At 38.5% G+C, this 26,098-nt stretch overlaps 1 protein-coding gene across 1 annotated transcript in view; it reads right to left on the bottom strand.

The window, feature by feature from the left end:
* LOC130917376 (neprilysin-like) overlaps nt 1-26,098 on the bottom strand; it is an 89,290-nt gene that overhangs the window by 58,845 nt on the left and 4,347 nt on the right. Inside the window, exons 2-4 of the mRNA XM_057838709.1 lie at nt 9,259-9,435; nt 7,071-7,106; nt 2,754-2,915 (exon numbers count right to left, since the gene is read on the bottom strand). Coding sequence (XP_057694692.1) covers nt 2,754-2,915; nt 7,071-7,106; nt 9,259-9,435 — 375 coding nt within the window. The remainder of the gene's footprint in view (nt 1-2,753; nt 2,916-7,070; nt 7,107-9,258; nt 9,436-26,098) is intronic.

Below are 26,098 nucleotides of genomic sequence, written 5' to 3'. Positions count from 1 at the left end.
ACATTTAGACAATATTGTCCTCATGAACATGTTTTTGGAACATGGAAGGAAGCTGCAGTAAAAAATGACAAAAACATCAGCTGAGAGAGAACAAGTCATCACCATATAGACAGGAGAACCAGAGCCCAGATTCCAACCCCGAAACAGAATGTGAGGCAGACATGGTAACCACCACCATGCTGCCCATAATTCATTACACATAGCTGACATTTTAACAGTCTCCAAGGCGCCGCAGCATCCACAGAATAGGTTGGATTCCTTTTTCCTGGTCATGAAACACCAAACTAAGCATTTGCCGCTAGTTGCTAGGCAGAGTTCAATGGGTTGACAACCTAAGGATCGATTGCTTTGTGCCTTTATTGGTGGGAAAATATTTGAGAAAAAAAATACACTTGAATTATACTGTTCTGTCTTGCAATTATGCCACATACAGCGGGGCAAAAAAGTATTTAGTCAACCACCAATTGTGCAAGTTCTCCTACTTGAAAAGATAAGAGAGGCCTGTAATTGCCAACATGGGTAAACCATGAGAGACAGAATGTGGAAAAAAACAGAAAATCACATTGTTTGATTTTTAAAGAATTTATTTCCAAATTAGAGTGGGAAAGAAGTATTTGGTCACCTACAAACAAGCAAGATTTCTGGCTGCCAAAGAGGTCTAACTTCTTCTAATGAGGTCTAACGAGGCCCAACTCGTTACCTGTATTAATGGCATCTGTTTTAACTCATTATCAGGATAAAAGACAGCTGTCCACTCAGTCACACTCCAAACTCCACTATGGCCAAGACCAAAGAGCTGTCGAAGGACACCAGGGACAAAATTGTAGACCTGCACCAGGCTGGGAAGACTGAATCTGCAATAGGTAAAACGCTTGGTGTAAAGAAATCAACTGTGGGAGCAATTATTAGAAAATGGAAGACATACAAGACCACTGATAATCTCCCTTGATCTGGGGCTCCATGCAAGATTTCAGCCCGTGGTGTCAAATGATAGCAAGAACGGTGAGCAAACATCCCAGAACCACACGGGGGGACCTAGTGAATGACTTACAGAGAGTTGGGACCACAGTAACAAAGGATACTATCAGTAACACAATGCGCCGCCAGGGACTCAAATCCTGCACTGCCAGACGTGTCCCCCTGCTGAAGCCAGTACACGTCCGGGCCCGTCTGCGGTTCGCTAGAGAGCATTTGGATGATCCAGAAGCGGACTGGGAGAATGTGTTATGGTCAGATGAAACCAAAATAAAACTTTTTGGTAGAAACACAGGTTCTCGTGTTTTGAGGAGAAAGAATACTGAATTGCATCCGAAGAACACCATACCCACTGTGAAGCATGTGGATGGAAACATTATGCTTTGGGGCTGTTTTTCTGCAAAGGGATCAGGACGACTGATCTGTGTAAAGGAAAGAATGAATGAATAAGCAAGGGCATTGAAGATGAGACGTGGCTGGGTCTTTCAGCATGACAATGATCCCAAACACACAGCCAGGGCAACAAAGGAGTGGCTTCGTAAGAAGCATTTCAAGGTCCTGGAGTGGCCTAGCCAGTCTCCGATCTCAACCCCATAGAAAATCTGTGGACGGAGTTGAAAGCCGTGTTGCCCATCGACAGCCCCAAAACATCACTGCTCTAGAGGAGATCTGCATGGAGGAATGGGCCAAAATACCAGCAACAGTGTGTGAAAAGCTTGTGAAGAGTTACAGAAAACGTTTGGCCTCCGTTATTGCCAACAAAAGGGTACATAACAAAGTGTTGAGCTTAATTTTTGGTATTGACCAAATACTTATTTCCACCATGATTTGCAAATAAATTCTTCAAAAATCAAACAATGTGATTTTCTGTTTTTTTTCCACATTCTGTCTCCCATGGTTGAGGTTTACCCATGTTGACAATTACAGGCCTCTCTAATATTTTCGAGTGGGAGAACTTGCACAATTAGTGGTTGACTAAATACTTATTTGCCCCACTGAATACAATAAATTAATTACCTCCGCCAGACTTAGGTAAAACCTAAGGAAGGCTGTGGTTATGTATTCAGTTCTGTATGTCTGTTTGTATTTTTGTCACAGTTCTGAGATCAAGGGCCTTCCTGTGTGGCTTTTGCATGCTCTCCCCATGCCTGCATTGGTTCTCTGTGGGTCATCCCCAGAACATCGATGCTAGACCGTAGGTATGAGTGAGTGTTTGAAGGGTTATCTGTCTCGTTGTGCTCTGCGATTGGCTGGCAACCAATTCAGGGTGTAGCCTGCCTCCTGTCAATTGTTAGCTGGGATAGGCTGCAGCACCTGCGCGACCCTCGTAAGGATAAGTCGCACGGAGATGAATGAATGAGGTCAAAGGTCACAGAGATCAGAAAATGGATTTCGTGATAACACAAGAACAAGTGAAGGCATTATAACCACATTTGCAGGATATGTTGATGAGGTGATTAAATTTTGGGTAATGAAGTTCAACGTCAAAGGTCACAGAGATTAGAAAAGGAATTTCATGATAAGTGAACAACAAATAAAAGGATTTTTATCCAAATTTCCAGGTGTGTTTGGACTTTGGCTCCAGTTAATCCCTAGTAAAACCAAGCAGGTTAGAAAATAATGGACGGATAATCTATAAATACACAAATTTCATCTGTCGTCCATAACTGAGAACTGACTTCAAGAAACCGTAATGATTTTTAGTGTGGCATTTATATGAGAGTTTGGGTGTATGTGTAGGTGTGTTTGTGTGTGGGGGGGTTGGGGGTGGTTCTGACCTTTGAGGACGACGGTCAATTCATCTCGCAGGACAACAAAGGTGCTGTATCTTGAGCTGGTTTCAGGGATTATGTTCTTCTTTATCCATCCCCCACAGGCGTATTGGTAGAAGTTGTCACAAGGATCTATGCTGGCATCCATGTTCTCAATCAGGCGAGCCGCTGGATCCAGGACATAGAAATTGAATGAGTGAGGAAAATCAAAGAACACCATAGGGAGGAAATCAGCAGTTCTCATACTCTTTATAAAAAGAAACTGGTTTTTCTCCCTTTACTTTCTCAAGTTCTGACATAAATCCATATTGAACATTTTTTATTTTATATGTAATGTATTATGATTACAAAATGAATCATTTTTCATAAATGTAGGAATACGAGTATATTTTCTTATTTTATTTTCGCTAAAATGCCCTGCAATACTAGAGAAAGTCCCTAACAGTGTTGTTTTCGTTAACGATGTCGAGAACGAAAATATTTACCGTATTTTTCGGACTATACTGTAAGTCGCAGTTTTTTTCGTAGTTTGGCTGAGGGTGCGACTTATACTCTGAAGCGACTTATGTATGAAATTATTAACACATTATTATATCATTTCACATGTTGTTTTGGTGTTTTGGAGTGACACGGATGGTTTGGTAAACTTGTTAGCATGTTCTTTATGCTATAGTTATCCGAATAACGCTTATTAGCTATATTACGATAACATATCGGCCACGTTCGCATTTTGTTGTTCATGCATCATGTAACATTATCATACTGTAACTTATTCAGCATGTTGTTCTTTATTGTATTTTTATTTTAAATTGCCTTCCAATAGACATATCTGTTCTATGTGTTAGATTTTATCAAGTAAATTTCCCCCCAAAATGCGATTTATACTCCGGTGCGACCTAAATGTTTTTTTTCCTCTTATACTCAGGTGCGACTTTTAGTCCAAAAATAATAATTATCGACGGTAATCGACGAACAATTTTTTCATGACGATGGCGCCACGATGACGCGCTGAAAACGTGTCTTGGGGGACTAAAACGTAATGAGATGGACGCCAGTTGTCGTCTGAAGATGCGAGAACGAGATGAAAATTCGCCATAGTTTCCATCATAAATTCAGAATGGGTGATATTTTCTTGTTTTATGTATAGTTATAACGTATTTAGCAGTATTTCGTTGTGTTACTCATCATGACAGGTGCTGCACCCCCACTTACCCCCGATCCCCCCTACCCACACACGCTTACTCAACGGCCAGTACCCATTCAAGGCTCCTTTTGTGAAACATGTGTCAGGTGCTGCTTGGTAAGGATTGTTTTCTTATCTTGGCTGCATATGCCATGTTGCTTTAGCCTTTAGAGGTCTGTGCTGAGTGATCATGACACGTGACACTAAACTAACTTGTAGCGCTAGGATAGCATATCCATTAGCATAGCGTTCGCGTTAGCATTAACATTTAGCGCGGCGACTCGGTGTCTTCTTAAACTCTTGGAAAACTTTTTATATATAGTTCGTGGCGTCCCGACGAGTTTAATTAATGTGCTGTTTTCCTGCTGAGTGTGTATTATCATCAGGAAAATTGTGGTTCTTGTAGACTCTACAGTTATGTGCTCGTCTGTCATGTTAAATTGTTGGAAACCTTTTATTTAGTTATTCATGGACTAACTCTTTTGAAGTTTAAAGACGAAAATATTTCGAGAATTGACGACTCAAACTAGATGAAATATGTCTGAGTTTTCATTGACTAAAACTAGACGAAGCCGAACACATTTTGAAATAACTATAATATGAATATGGCAAAAAGTATTTTCATCCAAAAGACAAAGACAAAGACGAACATTAAAATGGCTGCCAAAAACAACACTGGTCTTTAATAATACTAACTCTTGATCTTATGCTATATACAGTATGAATTAACTTCCATTTGGTTATCAAAATGAAAGTAGAAACCTGAACCACTTCTCATTTACCCTATAGAGGTATCAATTGCACTGAAATTAATATTTGCATTATCTTTATGCTGTAAACCTACTCTTAATACAACCTGAAGATATTGTTGTTATACTGAGTTCAAATAACGTGTGAACGTGTTTTCCATTGTTATTATTCAATGAAATTATGCTGTCCTGTGTCAACTATTAAAGGGATCCTCTATTTTTAAGACAAGTAATTCTTAAAAGATAAATGTTAGTATGAGTTATAATAATTTGATATTAAAACCCCTCTTAATGTTTTTGTTTTAATAAAGTTTGTAAAATTATTTTAGGTATTAGATCGCCATTCTTGTTGGCCCGTTGCCGAAATTCCAGCGTGTCACTCGTTAGCTTTCCCAACATGTTGTCAGTTCTACCCTTATTTGAACCAGATCTGAAAAGTGAAGAGCAGGACAGCACTGTCGGTCGTTCATAAGACGAGCTTCAGGGGAAAATGCGTGCAGCAAATACCTGATAAGACAAAAGTTGGGCAAAACTGGTGATCTACTTGCTGCAAGTGATGGCAATGGCAATGGTAACAGAGCGAGAGAGTGCTGTTGGGAACTCCGGTTGGGAGCGAGAGTGTCAAACTTATCCCAATATAATTATTTAGATTGTTAGCATCCAGAGCTGTTGTGTGCTTTACATACAGTACAGGCCAAAGAGCACACCTTGTGTAATCCATGTCTTGTACATTGTAACGCGTGGTAGGGAGGATATGTGTATAAAAGTACCAAAAAGGGGAGAAGCTTCCACCTATGCACATTTATTCACAAAAAAATTGTATTTCCACCTTGACCACTCTTCACTCGGGAACTCAGCAGTACGCAAACACGCGTTCCCTGACGATCTCCAACATTGTTGTAAGGTCCACGTCAGAGTCACTGTCGTCACTGTAGCATGCCATAGTGCTTTAATTATTTAGTATGATTTGGGGAAAACTCCCACGAAGAATAGTCAACAAAAAAGATAGCAATAGTAATCCAAATCCGCATTTTTTACTCACTCGAAGATCCAGGAATTAGACCGATCCCGTGGCACTGTTGCAGCCGCGATCAGGCCATCGATTCCACAAAATTGACTTATCCGAAACGCCGCTGTGGGACCGACGAATAAAAAAATGGACAGATCCAAAACCAACATTGCAGACGCGGTGGGACCGTCCGATCCAGAAAATAGATGGATCACTTACTTGACTGAGGATCCAGGAAAAATGTTCGGGCACCAGTTGTAACGCGTGGTGGGTAGGATACGTGCATACAGGGACCAAAAAGGGGGAGATGCTTCCACTTATGCACATTTATTCACTAAATATAATAATTCCACCTTTACCACTCACTTCACTCCCCTTGTTTCCATTTGACTGGAAATTGCATCCAAAAGCATCACATCGTGGCATTTTACTTCGCGAGTTTAGGTAGCAATAAGCAATTGTTGAACACGCTACACATTTGGAAAGATCCCAATTACGTTATCACTGCGAGCCCGCAAACCATGGCGCCAACTAACGGTCAAAATATGTACTAAATATTATAAAATATTGCCATTGATTTAACATTTTATGTGTTTCTAATAACATGTTTTAGTACAAGAGAACAATTGTGGTTTATTAGAGCCTACATGTATTTAAGTTTAAGAGGATCACTTTAAGTCTTGACTGAACCGCATAAATGTGGATTATCACAAAATGTGCCCACATTATAAACGTTCACCTTTCAACTGGAGGAATTTGAATGTATTTGAAGACTTGTAAAACACCATTAATCAGGTTAAATATACAGTGGATTTGCTTTCTCCCCTGTTACCAGTCATGCTTTTGCCTCTATTTCATTGAGCGGGCAAGACAGAAAGGAGACAAGACCGTTTTTTCTCATCATCAAACCCGCTGCCTATTGTTTGTCTTTAGGGTTTGACCAGAAGACTCGATGATGTGGACCACCAGCCTTTCCCTTAGCCACCTGGCACCCAAATAAAATGTTTCACGCTCTACTGGTACAGTGAATAACGTACATATACACAAGTCCACTTGAAAACAAACTACCCTTTTGCCTGTCAGAGACAAACAGACTAATAAAACATGCACATATGGTGAATATAATTTTGTTTTTGGCTTCTTTGGATGTGGATTTATTTTGCTGTGAGAGCCACCCAGACAGGAGCATTTGTCAGACATTACAGAAATAGGACATTGATCCGCAGAAACACATCCAGTTATAGTAGTCGTAACAGTCATGTGTTTTGTCAATATCAAGTTGATGAAAAGACATCTGCTCTGTTTTTGTCTCTTTAATTTGTGTGAAGTCTAACAAAAAAAAAAAAAGCCAAAGACAGACAAAATAGATACAAACTGCTTACCCGATCGAGTGCAGCCAGCTGTAGTACAGATTACATCTACGGAGAAATACAAAACAAATCATAGTGTATACTTTCTGCCATGAAATGAAAATATCAATTCATGATATGTTGTGTCCCACACACATTGTAATTTCACAAACTTTCAAGACCTCAATACACATGTCTGCTTAACATACATCTTGGGCACAGAGTGGAAGATTATGCACAGTATGTGGATCCGCGGGACATTCAAGTGCTTAGAATATTTGTCCTTTTTTTATATAGCTGTAATGTGTTTTCATTCACCGTAATGAGTTTTTCTCTGTATTCAATCCTTTCTTAATATAATCATTTTGTAAAATAAAAATGTTACTAGTTTATGTACTTCACAAGAATCATAAAAAGTGCCAATAAATTATATGTATTCATTATTAATCATTACTAGAGCGGTACCTCAACATATGAACACATAGACGTACAATTCTTTCGACATACGATGTAAAAATTGGCTCGTCATTTGTGAAATACGACAATTTACGTTGCAATTTCATTGTTTCCTGCACGTCGTATTTTATCGTTAAAGAAATGGTCATCAAGGTTACCCCGCTAATACCTGTCTGCGACGCGTCTGCGACGCTTCAGCGTTGCCGGCGCGTCAACGCACAGCTGAAGCTCGCCCCCAATTTCCACAGGATGTGTTTTAGGAGCAGAGTGTCTGTGGAGCGGCTCAATCGGTTCACGCGGTTCAAGAATTACAAGAACGTGTGAGAGTAGCAGGTATTTAAAGATAACAATACAACAACCATTGCCTTTCAGACCCCGCGTATTGGTTAGCTTTCTATCTGAAATAAAGAAGAAAAAAAGGAGTGCTCTGCTAAAGAGAAAAAGAATTGCAATGACAAAAGATTTTAACATGTATTTTACAAATAAATAGCTTCAATGAATCATTTTTTCCTGATGAACGGTTTTAAAAAGTTTGAATTTTCTCAAGTTAAAGCGTCACGCAGAAATTAATACAATTAATTGCATATTATTTTGAAAATCGACCAGATCCACTGTATTTTTACATGAGTGACTTCCGGTCTGCCCAATCCTACCTGGTAGTATCGCCGCGGGAGGCTTGCGTCTTGCGACAAATAATAAACTTTGCAGTTCGTTTCCAGTGCGATGCGTTTAACTGCTTCTGGGATGCGTCTGAAATGCAGCGGCTCTACAACCAGTGCGCACTCGCTACTTGTCTTTAACGACCGCGTTTCACTGCGTCGATGTGTAGGCAACGCTGGTGCACCGTATACGCGCATGGTATACTCCAGCCTTTAGTTCAGGTGGTAGTAGTGCTGAAAAAAGGTGATGCTTACCATCAAAATGAAAAGGAAATCATAGAAAAATATGAGTGTGAGTGAACTGGCTAGACAATACGGCCGGAAAATGTCTCCTCTACCTCCACACCCGCTGTCTCACTCGACCTCCATTTGCCAGTAAATTAAGGTGACAATAAAAAACACGCTTTTTTTATTTTGTATTTACGTATTATTTTTTGTTTGTTTTACTATGTGTAATTGCTATTTGTAATTGTACCTGCAGTATATATTAAGGATTTACAGTATCAAAGCTTTTTTTGTGCTGTGGAACGAACTAACCAAATTATAATGTATTCTTTTGTCAAGGTACCACTGCATCTCTTTGTTTGCGTTTTATTTCGCTGAAATTCATTATTGTATTATGTATCATTATTATTTTTGTAATTTTAATAGTACTATTATTTATCTGCACACAGTATATATTTGTGTTAAAGGGTATATTGTTGAATGTATATTTTAATTTAATAAAATTACTAAAAGGCAAAATAGCAATGATAGCTATGTAATTAAAGTCCTTTGCCATAATCTCATGTGACCAAATTTGGGCTACACTATGTCTTTATGTTCGTGTTTTCTGTTGAGGAAACAGGAGTAATTTAAGGTCACGTTGGACATAGAAAGACTCCACGCGTTCTGGACCACTGCTAGTACTTTTGTTATGTGCTTAAACAGCAGCCACTCCTCAGCAGAACATGTCACTGCTCTTCAGTGTGCTCCTTCAAGGTCCATGAACACATAGTTTGGAGTGCGGCCCCTGAGGCCCACCATGAAATGCTCTCAAAAAGTCCACTACCCTGATGTTTACTGTTAACTACAGCATGGCGGGGTGTAAGGGGAGCAACACTCACCAGTCTGTTGAGTGGCAAAGACAATGATGAGAGCCACGACGATGATGAAGAGCAAGGCGACAACGGCGATGAGCCCGACCTCAAGAGAGGTCCAGCGGGTTTTTTTGGCAGTCTTGGGCATATTGTTTTCAGTCATGGTCAGTACTTCACGTTCTGTTGACAATTGTAAGGAATCACCTGAAGAATATATTCACATAACAATTGACTTAGAGGGACAGAATAACTGGCAGACAGAAAGAAAGACAAACCCATCAACCAATTATCCCAGCGACTGAGCCAGCGACCGACAACCCAACAACTGGCTAGTAGCTACCTTCTTCCTTCGCTATGAATATACAGTGGTATGAAAAAGTATCTGAACCTTTTAGAATTTCTCACATTTCTGCATAAAATCACCATCAAATGGGATCTGATCTTTCTCAAAATCACACAGATGTAAAAAAAAAAAGTGCCTGCTTTAACTAAAACCACACAAACATTTATAGGTTTTCATATTTTAATGAGGATAGTATGCAAACAATGACAGAAGGGAGAAAAATAAGTAAGTGAACCCTTTCCCTAGGGAAACTTAAAGAGCAATTGAAACCAATTATACCAAACAATTTAAGTCAGATGTTTGCCCAATCACTGATGAGTGGTTTAAAGCAGCCCTGCCCACTATCAAAACACACACTTGTCTTAATGAGAGGCATTGATTAATGTGCATCAGGACTCTGTGAAAAGAGCTGTGATCAAGGATTGTTGATTTGTATAAAGCTGGGAAAGGATACAAAACCAGGTCTAAACGTCTGGATGTTCATTGATTGACAATCAGAGAAGTTGTCTACAAATGGAGAGAGTTTGGCACTGTTGCTTCTCTCCCAAGGAGTGGCCGTCCATCAAAGACGACACAAGAGCTCAGCGCAGATTACTAAGAGAGGTAAAAAAAGAACCCTCCAGTGTCTGCTCAAGACTTACAGAAATCACTGGCACAGTCCAATATCTCTATCAACTAGACTATGTAAAACTATGGTCAAGAATAGTGTTCATGGGAGGACTCGACGGAGGAATCTAGTGCTGTTTGAAAATAGCATTGTTGCTCGTTTAATGTTTGCAAAAAGGCACTTGGACACTCCACAGAAGTTGTGGCAAAATATTTTGTAGACTGATGAAAACAAAGTTGAATTGTTTGGTAGTAACAAGCTACGTCATGTGTGAAGGTACAAAGGATCAGCTCACCAACAGCAACACCTCATCCCCACCGTGAAGCATGGTGGAGGGAGCATCATGATTTGGGGATGTTTGCTGCCTCAGGGCATGGACAACTTGCAATCATTAATTGAAGACGGAAGTTTATCAGGATGTTTTGCAGGAAAAACCTGAGGCCGTCTGTCAGACAGTTGAAGCTAAAAAGAGGAGGGATGCTACAACAAGACAATGATCAAAAACACAGAAGTAAATCAACTTCAGAATGGTTTCAGAAGAACAAAATAAACGTTCTGGAGTGGCCAAGTCAAAGTCCAGACTTGAACCCCATTGAGATGCTGTGGCATGGCCTAAAGACAGCAATTCATGCCAGACAACCCAGGAATCCGACTGAAGTACAGTGGTTTTGTAACGAAGAATGGGCCAAGATTTGTCCTGATCGATGTGCCAGACTGATCTGCAGCTCCAGCAAGCGTCTGGTTGAAGTTATTGCTGCAAAAGGGGGAGGGGGGGTGCACAAAATATTAAATGTGATGGTTCACTTACTTATTTTCCGCTTTCTGTCATTGTTTGCAAGCTATCCTCATTAAAATATGAAAAAATACAAATGTTTGGGTAATTTTAGTTGAAGCAGACACTGTTTTTTCATCTGTGTGATTTTGACAAAGATCAGATCAAATTTGATGGTGATTTTATGCAGAAATGGGAGAAATTCCAAAAGGTTCAGATACTTTTTCATACCACTGTACACTCTTTTTTCCATTTGTTGTGTTAAACAGGACCTTAATTAGTTGCTGCACAAGCTAGTTCAATCAAAAAGTTAGTAAGGTCCTTACTTAAGCAGATGCTTTCGGGCCTTGTTTGCTAGCTTGACATCCAGCATCTCGACGAGATAAACAGCAAGAAAGATTATCCATTTTGACAAGAAAAACTGTCCTCTACATTTGGATGTACAATTGTATGGTAGGCTACATTTTATTGTGCCAATTCTACTTACAGAAAAGGATATTGTTTTGAACAACCAATGAAAGAAATTTTTAAAGTTGGCACAGTTTAACTTGGCCACTCGTGGCACAAAAAAAAAAAAAAATGAAGAAAATGGTGGAAAAACAACTGATAGTTAGATAGACGGTTTCCTCCTGCTGCTTGCTAAACAGCTTTGTTTTCCTCTCTGGGGCAAAAGTGAGAACTTTGCAAAGTTCATGTAACAAGCAGGAAAGTATCTCTGAAGGCAATTAATCCGTAATCTCCCAGCATGCACTCACGCAATCGTTACTCTCGCACACACACATGCAGGCCTCAAAGCTATGGTGTTTTTCTCTTTCTCTCACACATACTTTTTAAAACTGGTGTCATGAGGAGCCCGCGCATGCTGTGGGTCTTTCCATGTGCTGACTGAGATGAGTGCACCACACAACCAGAGGCAGAGGACAAAGCCTCCTGGCTTCCTTTGAGCAAATAGAAAAACACACTCACTCACATTATATCTATAATCCAATGCATTAAAGAGAGGAGCTGAATTTTAAACCCTATTTCCTTTGTGTTACTGACTACACTTCAGACTAATATAAAGTCAACATTCTTATCCATAGAGATGATTGGCCATTAATAGGGCAGGAAGTTTCCGTAGGCTCTTAGGGGTTTTATCAGGGCCCGAAGAAGACATTTTCAGGGGAGCTGTACTTTAAAGCAACACTAAGTAGCTTTTCGACTTTTATAAATTATTTTCACAACATTTGTGATAATATGTTGACTCAGACTAGTTAAATGACACCTCTTTTATATGTTGAGGGAGTCTGTATCGCTTTCACCGGCTCTAATTAACTTTGAGGAGGGTGGCTGGATCCCTGCCACACACAAAAAACCTACAAATGTGCTGACTGCTTTACGGCATACTTCACTTCCCCTTTTCCCCATTCATTATAAAGACGGAAGTCGATGCGAACGCTTTCGCGCGAATTCTGCAAAAGTGGCAGAGCAACAAAATAGACAAAAAGATGTGTGTGAGGAGGGATTATAAGCCCGGCTTTCACTCTGTGGTGTGACGCAGAGCGATGCCGGGAGTGGTGCATGTGACCTCGATAAACATACTTTTTTGACGTACTAGAAAAAAGTGTAATTGCATATCCACTCAGTAAGTTGCTGGGGCACTTTCATTTCCAGAGTGTGAGCGAGCAGTATTTTTTAACCGAACAAGAGCACACAGCAAAGAGCAGTGAGCACTGGAGCTATTTAGAGCTAAGACGAGGAAATATGATGAAGCGTATGTAACGTATATTTTGACTTTTAATACACTGGGAGAGGAGGAAAGACCGGTTTAAACCCGGTTTACTCTGTCTAAAAATGTTGTCAGTGGACAGCAGGAAGCCAAATCAATTAAGATGTTACTTAAAGACATTACACCCCAATCACATTGATAAGCCGGTTTTTCTGTTTGTTTGTTTTTTTTCAGCGAAAACATGACGAATATTGCCAACAAATGTCACGCTTTGTGAGAGTTACATCAGTAAACCAGCGAGCACTGTTAGCATCGTATGAGGTTGCATACCAGGCTGCTCAGTGCTAAATAACCCCATTATCATAGCAAAGGAGCTGATACTGTCTGCAGCAAAAATAAAAACTGTCCAAATACACTATCGTTTTTGTTCTATTAATTTTTGTTATTTCGCTCAAATTGTTTGGCATATTGCGCCTTATTGTCCTCATGAGTTAATGTTGCTAATCAATTTATTTTTCAGTTTCAAGTGGTCAAAAAAATGTACCTTGAATGTATTTTTACAGTTGGTTTTTTTGTTTTTGTTTTTGTTTTATAATCCAGGCAAATTGATGCAATTTATGTCTATTTTGTTACAAACAGAACGATGTTAATAAAGTTATAATGACATAACATGAATGGCCATATTTTGAACCTGTGAGATGTGCTTTAATGCTTTTGCACAATAACAGTATTAACAGTATTCACAATAACAGTATTTACAATAATTAAAGCAATTATGTGTGTTTAAAACTAGGTGTTATGATTATGTTTTCTCATGTAACAGTTTATACGCCTGTGCTTTAGTGTTTACACAATGAAAAGAGTAAGGTTTCTGTTTTCAGTAAACGTTACCATAATGTTTCATTCTGGTTTCTGTTTTCAGTAAAGAATACCTTAGCAGCTAAACGAAACTGACATGTGTGCAATAAAAGGCTGCGCTCCTCAGGGGGAGGGCGGGTAAGCTTGTTGTGAGCCAGTCGCTCCGCATCAACCTTCCTCCTGACGGCCGTCAGCGTAAAAACCTTATCTCTGTCTCCGTTCTGATTCTCTCTCCGCCCTCCCTCAGGTCCTTTATTACTTTCTTAGTACAATAGTAAGTTTAGACCCAACAGAACCACCCATATTTGAAGCACAAATGCGACAAACTTAACCGCCATTGTTTTTGTCAGTGAAGGTGGTTTGCAAATGGGGTTGCCAAATGTCCCTTAAAAAACGGAATCGTCCTCTATTCAGAAACAAAAGCACCATCCCATGTCCAAGTCTTATTTGTAGAATGAATGAATACTGGTATGGGTCTTTACAAGAATATGCAGGGAAACATTCCCACGCCTCTCCTGCTTTTTGACCAATCAGCTGACGGAACAATGACAATAGGAAATCTCACGCATCTCATTGGCCGAGGTAGTGTCGCTTGCCATGATGAAAACGGATGACAACATAAGAGTATGGACAATATGAGGTTTTAGTGAAGCTTGGGTAAAAAGCGTGTTCAAAATGATGATAATTTGTTTTCTTGTTCTTCTCTGTGTACTTTATTTTCACTAATTGTATTGTTTTGTATTATTTCAATTTCATTTGTATTTCCACATTATGTTTGGCGTGAGCATTAGAGAAAATGGTATCGCTGAGGGGACTTTAGTAGCACCTACGTTGTTTAAAAAAAAGGGGGGGACCTTCAGAGTTATGTTTGCACTTTTTAAAAAAGTAATTAAAAAATACAATGGCCCAAAACACAGACAAAAAGGCTCAGGACCTTAAGGGTTAAATTATACCGTTTTATATTTAGCAGGAAAGATGTTAACTTTATTCTAGTATTTTTTGCATTAAAAATACATTGTTGTACATTATTGTTTTTCCACATGGTTATATCAATCAATATGTACCTAATTAATTCATTTTTTAATAATATTATTATTATATTATATTTATAATGAAGAAATCACTTTTCACGTACAAAAAAAATAAATAAAGTGAGATGGTTATTGGGACAAATGAGGTGTCACTTTTTTTTTTCGGAGAGTTGGCAACCTTATTTGCAAAAAATTCAAGAAGTGGGCACAGTGTGTCATAGAATTGCACGCATGTTGCCAAATTATGACAATTAACATCATAATTTGAAGACGGACACCCTTTTGTTGTTAGATTTGAATTATAGGCCCTATCAAATTCTGATGGGCAATAGTCCCAAAGATCCGAGGTTGGCTATTGATGGCATAAAGCCGCAGAGGTACATTTTCCACTTGAACATGCATCCCTTCAGTCCACACACATCCAAGTGAAAGCCAAACTCTCGCTCCTTTTCAGTGGCCCTTGTCTTGAATTAAAGACAGACAAACAAGGAAATGAATTCAAACATCCGGTGCAATCTCCCCGTCTGAGAAGAGGAGGTGGAGGATGGGGAGGTCAGATCTTTTTGACTTTATTTTCTCGTCTGGAGGCAAAACACATAACGGTGACAGCCAGACGTCCCGTGGCCGCAATGAAACAGTGTGCGTGGGGGTGCGTAGCGGAGTGTGTGTGTGCGTGTGTGTGTACCTCAGCGTCAGTTCGCATTGTTCTGGCTCCCCATCCTGATTCATTGCGTGCCAAGAAATGAAATGCAGATGCAATGAAGTTTATACAAACAGAAGAGTGAAGACCCGGTGAGGGAATGTGCGGAAAGAAAGACAAGGATGGAGGAGGTGTACAAACCAAGTGGGACACTGACAGGCTCTAAATCATGTTTAAAGGCGACTGCCTCACACTGAGCTGAGGCATGTATGGTATGGGTCTTATGGGCCAATCAGAGCATGTCACTCATTCACCATCACCCACACTAGATAATGTGTTTTTACATAGAAATTGGATACATTGAAACTTCCAAAGTGCACAGCACAATCCGATAAAGAAAAGACAACTTGAAAGTTTATTCCCCTCCATTCTTTTTTTGTGTGTGTGTGGGGGGGGGAGGGGGGGGGGCAGACCTCCTGAAACCACTGAAATGCAAATAAAACTGCTTTTGGCAAAGTTAAACTAACTGGGACAAGGCATATACGAGAAAATGATTTTCATTCAAAATTATATTGTCTAAATAATGTGCAAAATAAATTAACAAAAGCAGCAGTAACCCCAACATCCATCTCTTAATATAATTTTCCTTCATATCTAAATGCAAAAGCTCCATTTTAACTACTTTAGGATATAACTTAAAACATAGGCTGTACATTAAAATTGAAAATAATGTAAACATTGACTTATTTTATTATTTTAAATGATAAAGAAATAAATAATATATAATATAATAACACAATAAATAATAAATAATAATAAATTATATATATATATATATATATATATAAAATAATAAATAACAAAAATAAATACAAGTACTGGGAACTTACATTATGCACACTCAAATAATTTATTATTGTAAATATATTAATATTTTTAAAATAACACAAACATCAACTTTTTTAAATTATAAGGAAATAGATAAGTAGCCTAAAAGGAATTTATCCGTCAATTAATCAATCAATCAAATGTATTTAAATAGCCCTTTACAAAACCTGAAAGGTCCTTCAAGTGCTTTATAACAAAGACAAACATGGCTCAGCGCGCCTAAACACATCCAACAAGTGAAGATACTTGATAGAGAACACTTTTTGGTGAATGCAAGATATGCACTGAAAAATGGATTGCAAAATCATTTGCAAGTGCTTGAGGTGGCTGCCAAATTTCATGAACCTCTTCTCCCACCCTGCAAGCACACTATGGTGACTCGTGTTCCTTTGATTGTTCAGGAATACACAGTTGTGAGTTATACTCTGTTCTTGTTTAGTATTTTAATGCAGAATCATCTTATGACAGCTTTAGTGATTTTTTTGGCGCCCAAACTGTGATCTGTGTCACCTTCAATTCTGTCACCTTTAGTTAATTAATTGCCAGTTGCTCTCAGAGCGAGAACACCATCTTTTGCTCAATTTGAGGTGTCTTCGAAAAATGTCACAAATTTTACAAGTGTCACAGACATTATGCACTATGAATATGTACAGTAAACACGGACAGTTTGTTCCTATATTTTTTCCATCCATCCATCCCCTATATTTTTTCCATCCATCCATCCATCCATCCATCCATCCATCCATCCATCCATCCATCCATCCATCCATCCATCCATCCATCCATCCATCCATCCATCCATCCAGCCATCCATCCATCCATCCAGCCATCCATCCATCCATCCAGCCATCCCAGGGTTTCCCCTAGGATATTTTGAAGCTGTGATGGTGGGCTGCATCGGAGTCTGACAGCCTCACTATGTCGTGCCACAGCGAAATTGCATCATATCATGGCAAATGAGATTTTTCCCATGAAAAACCATAACAAAGATCTATTTGAAATATTTAATTACGTAAAATGCGTAGCTTATTACAGCTACATTACCCTTCGTAATAATACGACTTTTTTTCTAGTAGCAATAGTACGACTTACATCTTATCGTCCTTCTTTTTCCTTTTATTTGGCCCTAATATGTACTACATTACCACAGCAATAATAGTCCTGTTAACAGACCCATTTCGAGGAATAGGGGGAAATTTTAATAGCCGTGTAAAGAGTTTTACTAGTTTCGGTGAGAAGATGAATAGTTTTTCTTTGTTGTTGTTCGTGAACCACATTTCCACATAAACGCACATCGAGGTACCATTTAGCTTAGCAAGGAGAGGTATGAGAGTCATTTTTCGAGAGTCCAAGCGCTCGCGAAACTTTAAAAAAAAATGTATTCATCAAGGTTTCGCCAGCTGTGATTGTGTATATCGGTCCGCCGAAACAGCCTGAAAGCACAGATAAATACGCCTGCCACTCTGCTGTTGGATCCGTTGTTGACGTTAGCACGGCGGCACTCTGAAAATAGAGCAAGTGTCACGTTCTGCTCCTGGTCAGATTTTGTGTTGTTGCCGTTCCCGACCTCGCACCTGCAGCTAATCACTGCTCATCCACAATAGTATAAAGACACAGGCGATCCACCGGAAGGACGCAGAGATATTTTCCTTACTGGTCGCCATTCAACATCCTTGTATTCGAGTAGCTTGTTATTTTTGTAATTTCGCCCCGGCCGTGAGTTTTGGTCGCCTGTCGTTTTAGTTTTGTATGCCTCTACCTTGTGCAGGTACGTGAGTGTATTTTAGTTGTTTTATTGGCTCTTTGCCTACCACCTTGATTTACCTTCGCGTTTGCATATTGATCCCTGTCGACCTCCTGTCACGGACCCGTTTTGTTATTTCCCCTTTTTTGCCGGGATCGCGTGTTTTTGTTTTGTATTTAATAAACCCTTGTACGCCCCCCTCAGTGTTTTTTTGTCTGTTGTGAATCCAACTTTGTTTCCGCGTTCGCGAACCCTGACAGCAAGGCTCAATTTTGGGCCCCGCCTCTCGGCGCAATTTCATTCAAACTTGCCGTTCCGTCCACCGCTCACTTTCGCCGAAAAGTCCGATCCAAAATACTGTAATGCCCCGGATGTGGGGAAGAAGAAGAGGAGTTGGTATTGGCTTACTCACTTTATTGTGGCAATAATAATAAAGAAAAACAAAACAAACTATGCCGCGGCTGTAACCCATTACTCCTTCTCGCTTCCCTCTACGTCACAGCTCCCCAGTCCGATCGTCTCTTTAGGAGGCCGAGCATAGTTACGGACATTACAAAGCACAGTGAACAGGTTGTCACTGAACCCTTCACACTAGGCTGCCACTAGTTTGAAATGGCCTTAAAAAAAACATATTTCTCTTTTATATGCAGGGGGAAACCCTGCTTCCATCCATCCATCCATTATCCACCGCTTAATCCATTGCAGCTTAATGTGTAAATTATAAAAGGAAAAATGTATTCAAGCGAACAAAACAGGTTTTGCGCCATAATCTCATCTCTCGTCGCCGGCCTTTCTGTGTGCATGGTCTCTGCACTTCCTTAATACACATCCTCATCCTCCGTCTTTAGTTGGATGGTCCAGGTTTTGACTACCCTGTGTGTGAAAGTTTTGACAACTTTTTTGGTCGGTGAAAATGCGGCTCCAGGAAATCAGCAACCAAGTTTGAGTGTCAGCATAAATTATATATTTATATTTCATTTTATGTTTTTGGACCTTTTTGATGGCACTATGAACTAGAGTGGGGAGACAACGTCCTCCAAAGTTATAGAAATTCATACGATTAGCAAAGAATAATTTAACGTTTATTAATTTTGATTACCTAGTCCGTTGGGATGATGCACTGTTAACCTTCAAAGTTCAAAAAGACTAATTCGGGCGTTCGACCATTTCAAGATTCACTGTCAGTACATTGAAAATATACATCAGGGCTTGTAACAGATGTTACTTGGTTATACGAACAAATGTGAATAATTTTAAATCATTTAAAATGGATTGAAGGAGGAGAGAAGTGAGGATCATTTTGAGAAAGCAATGCAAAATGTAACTTGCGCTAGCTGTTACTACTCTTATTTCCTTCTCCAGTATTCTCCTGAGGAACAGGTGACAAAAGGTCGACTCCTTTCACACATCAAATGAATACGGATCAAGCTCCATCACCTCATCCTTATCTGAGCTAGCTACTCATGTAACGGTTCATTATCACAATGTACATGACCCAACGAAAACCTTCATTACAGACATAATTGGGTTCATGTACAATTTAAAATGTAAAATTGTCCAGTTCAAAAAATTGCATTTACACAAGGTAGCAAACATAAGCGGGATATGCAACAGTGGGTGAAAACGAACAAGAAAATTACCACGCTATTGTTGGACTAAACCACAATCTGGTGAAGTTACTCAGGTTAATGAGGCACAGAGGATGAAAACAACCAATCAATAAAGAGGAAAACATAACAAGTGAGTTCACAGAGGACACAGCAGAAAGTGTTTTTGAACTGTATGTTTTATCAGGCTGATAGTTTTATTTAAGGAGACCCCAAAGTTTCAAAGCTCCCCTGTCTCACTTTCTATGGCCGTCTCCCAAAATATCCAAAACATAATCACTCCCCATGTCTTGTGGGGCCTCTGCAACTACTTCAAAATTAAAAGCTATCATTCACCAGGACATCTGAAAAACACCTTTACACCCCTACCAGCACATGCACAAACACACACATGCCCTTGTATACACAAACCCGCACCCAGACATTTAATAGGCTACATCCATGCAAGCCATGAAGATGTCATGCACTTAACTGAAGTGCTCTAATAAGCAAAGGAATGTACCCTAGTTTAACTTGAAATAACACTTTCTGTTGGACTTGTGACTCACATTTTCAATTAATCACATCAAAATATTTGACGCATTTAACGCACATGCCCCACTCAAACAGATTAAAATGACAGCAAAGTGTCATTTCCACTTGTTACTTGTGTTTTTTGGTGTTTTTCCGCCCTCTGCTGGCGCTTGGGTGCGACTGATTTTATGGGTTTCAGGCTTCAGCGCCATAATTATTATTGACAACAATGGCGAGCCACTAGTTTATTTTTTGATTGAAAATTTTACAAACTTTATTAAAACGAAAACATTAAGAGGGGTTTAAATATAAAATTTCTATAACTTGTACTAACATTTATCTTTTAAGAACTACAAGTCTTTCTATCCATGGCTCGCTTTAACAGAATGTTAATAATGTTAATGCCATCTTGTTCATTTATTGTTATAATAAACAAATACAATACTTATGTACAGTATGTTGAATGTATATAGCCGTCTTGTGTCTTATTTTTCCATTCCAACAATAATTTACAGAAAAAAAGGGCTTATTTTATAGATGGGTTGAATTGCGATTGATTACGATTAATTAATTCTTAAGCTGTGATTAACTCGATTAAAAATTTTAATCGTTTGACAGCCCTACTATCAACTTGTTAGTTCGAATAATCGAGTAATTGGATCATCCGAATACTTAATGCGTTGCAGAATAAAGTTTAGGAGATGTAAAACAAAGGTTTGCTACGATTGCACTTTCAAAAGAGCATTAAATGTGAATACAAAATAAAATTCCCCGTGTTTCTTCAAAATATTCAGAATTGTACTTTCATTTAAAAATGAATTAAAATACCTGAGTTTAGCGTCAAACGGCATAAAAAAATAAATAAATAAATGAGGATCAAAGTACAACAAAAGAATTGACTAAGTTACATAGCAAAAGTCCGCTAGCTTAAATGATACAAAATGCTAACTTTTTTTTAAATGCTCTTAAATCGTTCAAACACATATTTCCACAAAACCCTGTTAAATACACCTAGAAACTAAATTATGAATGCTTTAAAAAACATATTAGCTCAAACAAAAACTTCCCTTATGTTTGTCTTAACGGGGAGCAGCTGATTCAGCCATGTTAAATGAGTTATTTCATATTTACTGTTGTCAATAGAGGGCAGTGTATCCACCCAAATCAATGAAACTAAATGCAAGCACTTTAAAAAAAAACTACTTTACAACGCCACTCTGATTAAACAAATACTCGAAGCAGCAAAATTTGATTCAAAGCTTTATTCCTACTCAATTACTGAAGTTAATCGATTAATCGTTGTAGCACTAGACTGATATTTATACACATGTTCAAATTAACCCTGTCAGAAGTACATTTAATTTTAAAAAATGATTGAGAAGTTAAGCCTTAAATATAAACTATGCAATTTTTTTTGACCCTGCATTTTTTTTTTTTTTTGACCCTGCCTCTGGAAAGAACCGGAATCGAGAATCGTTTGGAATCAGAATCAAAACGTGGATTCGGAATCAGAACCGGAATCGTTCAATTTCAAACAATGCCCAACCCTAATGATTATCGAAGTCTGGGTTTTTTTTGCTTTGTTTTTTATACCTTTTAACAACATCAAAAAAGCATGCAGCTTATGTTTAAAAGGTGACACCATTTGATTCCCTAAAATAATTTTCAAATGGCCTTGTAAAATGAATAAATGTTTTCTAAATTATATGAGCAATGTTAAAGTTTGTTAACTACTCTGGCAAGCTTGAATTATTAAAAAAAATGTCAAAATCATGAAAAATAGAGGCATTTTTTTCTCTTTTTGAAAGCCGCTGGCATGTCCTCTAAGTGTGCTGGAACCAAACCATACTGAACTGTCAATCAAGGACCTCTACTACGACCTGGCAAAGCGGATGCTTTTATCTAGCATCTTTTGATGTCTACTGTGCAAAAAGCTATGTGTGTTACTGAGCAATTTACCTCACGAGGTCTTTTCAGGGCCATGGCATGAATACAAGGGACTCTTAAGGAGTCACTCCAGTCAAAGCATTGGTTCACACATAAGCCGGATTTTTAAAACATTTTTGCTTCCTCTTCCAAAAATTCTAATTGATGTTATCAGTATCGTTATCAGCAGATGTATCTCATGGAAGATCAGCTCGAAATCTACAGCATATCACCCTGACTAAAGTACACATAGCAAAGAATAAGACTTAAGAATTAAGATTTACTGTACAAAATTGCAATAGGAGGGAAAAATACAAAGAAAAGCTTATAAGTAACTTCCAAGCAGGGTGAAACATGACAATGCAAATAAAATTTTTGAATGAAATATGAAATATTATTGTACTGCAAAACACTGCTCTTCTCCCCACTTTTTTTTTTTACAGACTTCACTTTAATAGATTTTTAAGAAGATGCTATAGAAAGTATTATCGATCAGTGCCTTGTTGTCAACGTTCATGTTACATTGTTATGACACAGTCAGCGCCTAAACAAACAATTCTGATTGTCTGGTGTAGAAACGCAGAAGAGAAAGACAAAACCAACATAGATTATTTACAATTGAAATTAGCACTCCCTGGTGGAACAGGGTGTACTAGTCATTCAAGAGCCCAATTAAACTGCACAGTTGATCTCTTGTCATGGTTGAATTGAAAAGGAGGGGGGGTTCAGTCTGTTTCTCTGGCAAATTTGTCAAACTGTCTGTCTGGTCATGAACTATGCATCGGCTAAATCGCTTTCTTGTAATGAACTTAGATTAATTGAGTTAACTGCTAAAGGTCAATGCACATCAATCATTTTAAGAATCTATTAATATAAAGCAAAAAAATATTAATTTTCCTAAGTTAGGGCCCTCATATCGTAAGTCACTGCTATGTATTATCCTGAATTAAGCTAATCGGTGAAGTTTACAAAATAAAGGCTGTAATGTATACCATCTTTAAAAAAATAAAGTTTCCGAAGAAGACAAAATTGTCTCATGTAACAGCTTTTAATGCACGTGCTGCCTTAGCACCCTTGATCAAGGCACTCATCGAGGTGAGCTTTTCCATTTCAACATTCAACATTGACAAACCCTCTTCTCTTCATACACATTTCAAAGAATGCGGAGGACAGAACCAGTTGTGAAAATGCATGTGGAGTCTTTGCATTTTTAATCTCCACAACCGTATGAGGACACTATAACATTAATTTTGTGACAAAAAAATAGTTTAGGAATCAGTGCTCAAGGCCACTCCATTTTATCACACCCTTACTAATCTTGCGCTTCTCCATCATGCAATATTAATTTTGCGTAAAATTATGTTAATATTCTAATTAGTATAGGTGTAACATTGCATTAAAATGAAGTGCAAACAGGAGACTGAAGTGAGGTAGCATTTTTTTAGTTGATTTATTTATTTATTCATTACATTTCTTAACTTTAATTTGGAAATAATCGACTCCTAATAAATATGGGCATGTGAAATTTAGGCCATATTGCCCAGCGCTAATGTTAGTATCATAACAGAATGCCGTTAAACATCAAATCTCCAGCATCCTTATCAGTGCACTGGCGCACCCCAAAGAGTGTGTGCACCACAGTTTGGGAATCCATGTCTTAGATGTTGAGGATGCTTACTGCCCAACTGCAATTTAAATTTGAACAGATGCTCTGTGGCCCTATAAAAGCTTTATGTCCTTGCACCATCTGACAGAATATCTCACTTGAAAAATGGAACTACAGACTAAATTTGACATATCAACAAAGGTTGAAAAAAATATAGTTAAAAATTATGTAAATGTGTAGTTATTGTACCGGATCAAATCAGATCTTGCGCACCCCAAAACTGTGCTCATCACAGTTTGATAATCCATGCACAATGGGATGCTGAAGGCACCATTTTGATTTGCTTAAAAACAGCAGCTTTGCTGATCTCTAAAACCTTTACTAAATTCTCGCACACCCCAACATTTTGATCTCGCACACCAATGAGAGGGCTATGGCGTTATTTTTATTTTTTTTAAAGTTCAATGTAAAGGGGGAAGAAAACTATGTAAGTATGTTGAATTAAGTAGCCATTACACATTTAACCTCGGGCTTCCATATCACTGCACTGGTACACCCCGAAGAGTGCAAACACCACAATTTGGGGAGTTGTGTAGGTGTAGGGCAGGGGTCGGCAAGCCAAAATGTTGAAAGAGCCATACTGGACCAAAAAAATGAAAAACAAATAATTCTGCAGCAGCAAAAAATTAAAAGCCCTAAATATACCTAATACTGAAGGCAACACATTCTGTATGTATCTGTATTAGAATAGAATAGAATAGAATAGAATAGAATAGAATAGAATAGAATAGTGCATCCAACGCACCACGTGACTACTCTGTTGTATGATGCCACCTCAAGTTTAACTTCATTACAATATTAATGAATTGTTTCATTGCTTTTATGAAACTATAGAAATGCAATAACGAAACCTGATTTTTGATATCCTTTTTATTTTGAGGTTTCAAAAAAACAACAAAATGGAACATCTCATGTATTACTGTCACATGTATTTTAATGACGATATTGTCTAATGTACTTTAAGTACAATACAGTAATAATAATCATGATAATAAATACTTATCGTACGTTGTTTAAATGAAGTCACCCTTCTCCCGTTGAAGTCGTCCGTTTTCCTTTCTTTTTCCGGGCGAATGTAACAAGTGATCTAATTGGAGGGCAAACAGCCAACCAGTGTACTTCCGCTAGCTCTCTGATTGGTTGGTTTCGTGACACATTAGTAGCGTGTGCTCAACTGAACGCGCAGAGGAAAATAAAACTGACGAGCGCAGGAGTTGAGAAATTGAGCGAGAGCAGGAGGTGTGCTCAAAGTCTATTATTGGTCGCTCAGAATAGAGGCAGCACAGGTGTGCAGAAATTGAGCGAGACCAGGAGGGGTGTTTTCTGTGCTCAAAATCCATTATTGCTTGCTCAGAATAGATGCAGCAATATACTGTCAGCATCCCGCCCTGCTGATAGAAAGGTGTGTCGCAGGCTATGACGCAAATCTTCGTTGACAGAAATGTTGAAATTTAATATTTATTCTTCACATTTTTACAGCATTGGAAAACGTTAAGAATATTTGTGTCATTTTTGTCCTTTTACAGAAATCATATCAAACCAAAAATGTTGTAGCGTCAGCGGTGCTGTCATCTGCACGCTAATTTATTCGCCAACAGGGGGCTCTTATTGGTGTACTGGTGCGCCAGCGCGACGCTCCGATAGGTGGACTGCATAGCCGCCAATGTATATAGTTTTTGTTTGTTTTGCATTATTGTGGTGGCGGAAAGAGAAATAAAAAAGGGGGTAAAAAGCGTTAAGGCTCCTGTGTTATTTTCGCTGCCAAGCTTTCACTTGGCAAGTGTTACATTGTATTTCCCTCAACCATCTTTGTCCATTTTCAAACATTTTTGAAAATGCTCCAGGGAGCCAAGAGGGCAGCGCTAAAGAGCCGCATGCGGCTCTCAAAACACGGGTTGCCGACCCCCGGTGTAGGGGATACCTACTGCCCAATCAAGAAATGCAAGGAATGTCCTACTAAAATGTCATCTATGGAGCATTATAAAGGTTTGAATATACTGGATATAACCAGAGGTGGGTAGAGTAGCCAAAAATTTTACACAAGTAAGAGTAGCGTTACTTCAAAATAATATTACTCATGTAAGAGTAAAAGTAATCATCTAAAAAATTTACTCTAGTACAAGTAAAAAGTATCCAGTCAAAAGAATAGAATATAAAATTGAGTAACTGCTTATTTTTGTTTGATTTTTTTTTTTTAACAATGGTGTTTTTTTTTCTCTCAGCAAAAACTTATCTATATGAACTGTTGTTATAATGATACTGTACAATAACTCACTACATAACCACATTAAGCCAAAGGGGGGAAAAAAATCGTTAAATTAAAGAGAGGGAAAAAAACAGTAATGAAGCATTATTCGTCCAAAGAGCATGAGTGCCCTGCCCTCTAGAGGAGAAAATAGTTTCTAGTTTGAGTAGTGACTACTGTTGTTCCTTCATAGTTACTATTACAAAATTAAAGGGATCATATTTCCGGTTTTCCGTGGTCACTCAGTGCCAAATAAAAACTGGTAGAGAGTTTAAAATCCGCGATTTCGATTCATGTTGAGGGCTATGCTCTATGTCAA

The sequence above is a fragment of the Corythoichthys intestinalis genome, chromosome 6 (assembly GCF_030265065.1).
Source record: "Corythoichthys intestinalis isolate RoL2023-P3 chromosome 6, ASM3026506v1, whole genome shotgun sequence".
Taxonomy (NCBI): domain Eukaryota; kingdom Metazoa; phylum Chordata; class Actinopteri; order Syngnathiformes; family Syngnathidae; genus Corythoichthys; species Corythoichthys intestinalis.
Note: the sequence above shows the minus strand (reverse complement) of the source record. Positions and strands in the feature narration are given on the sequence as shown.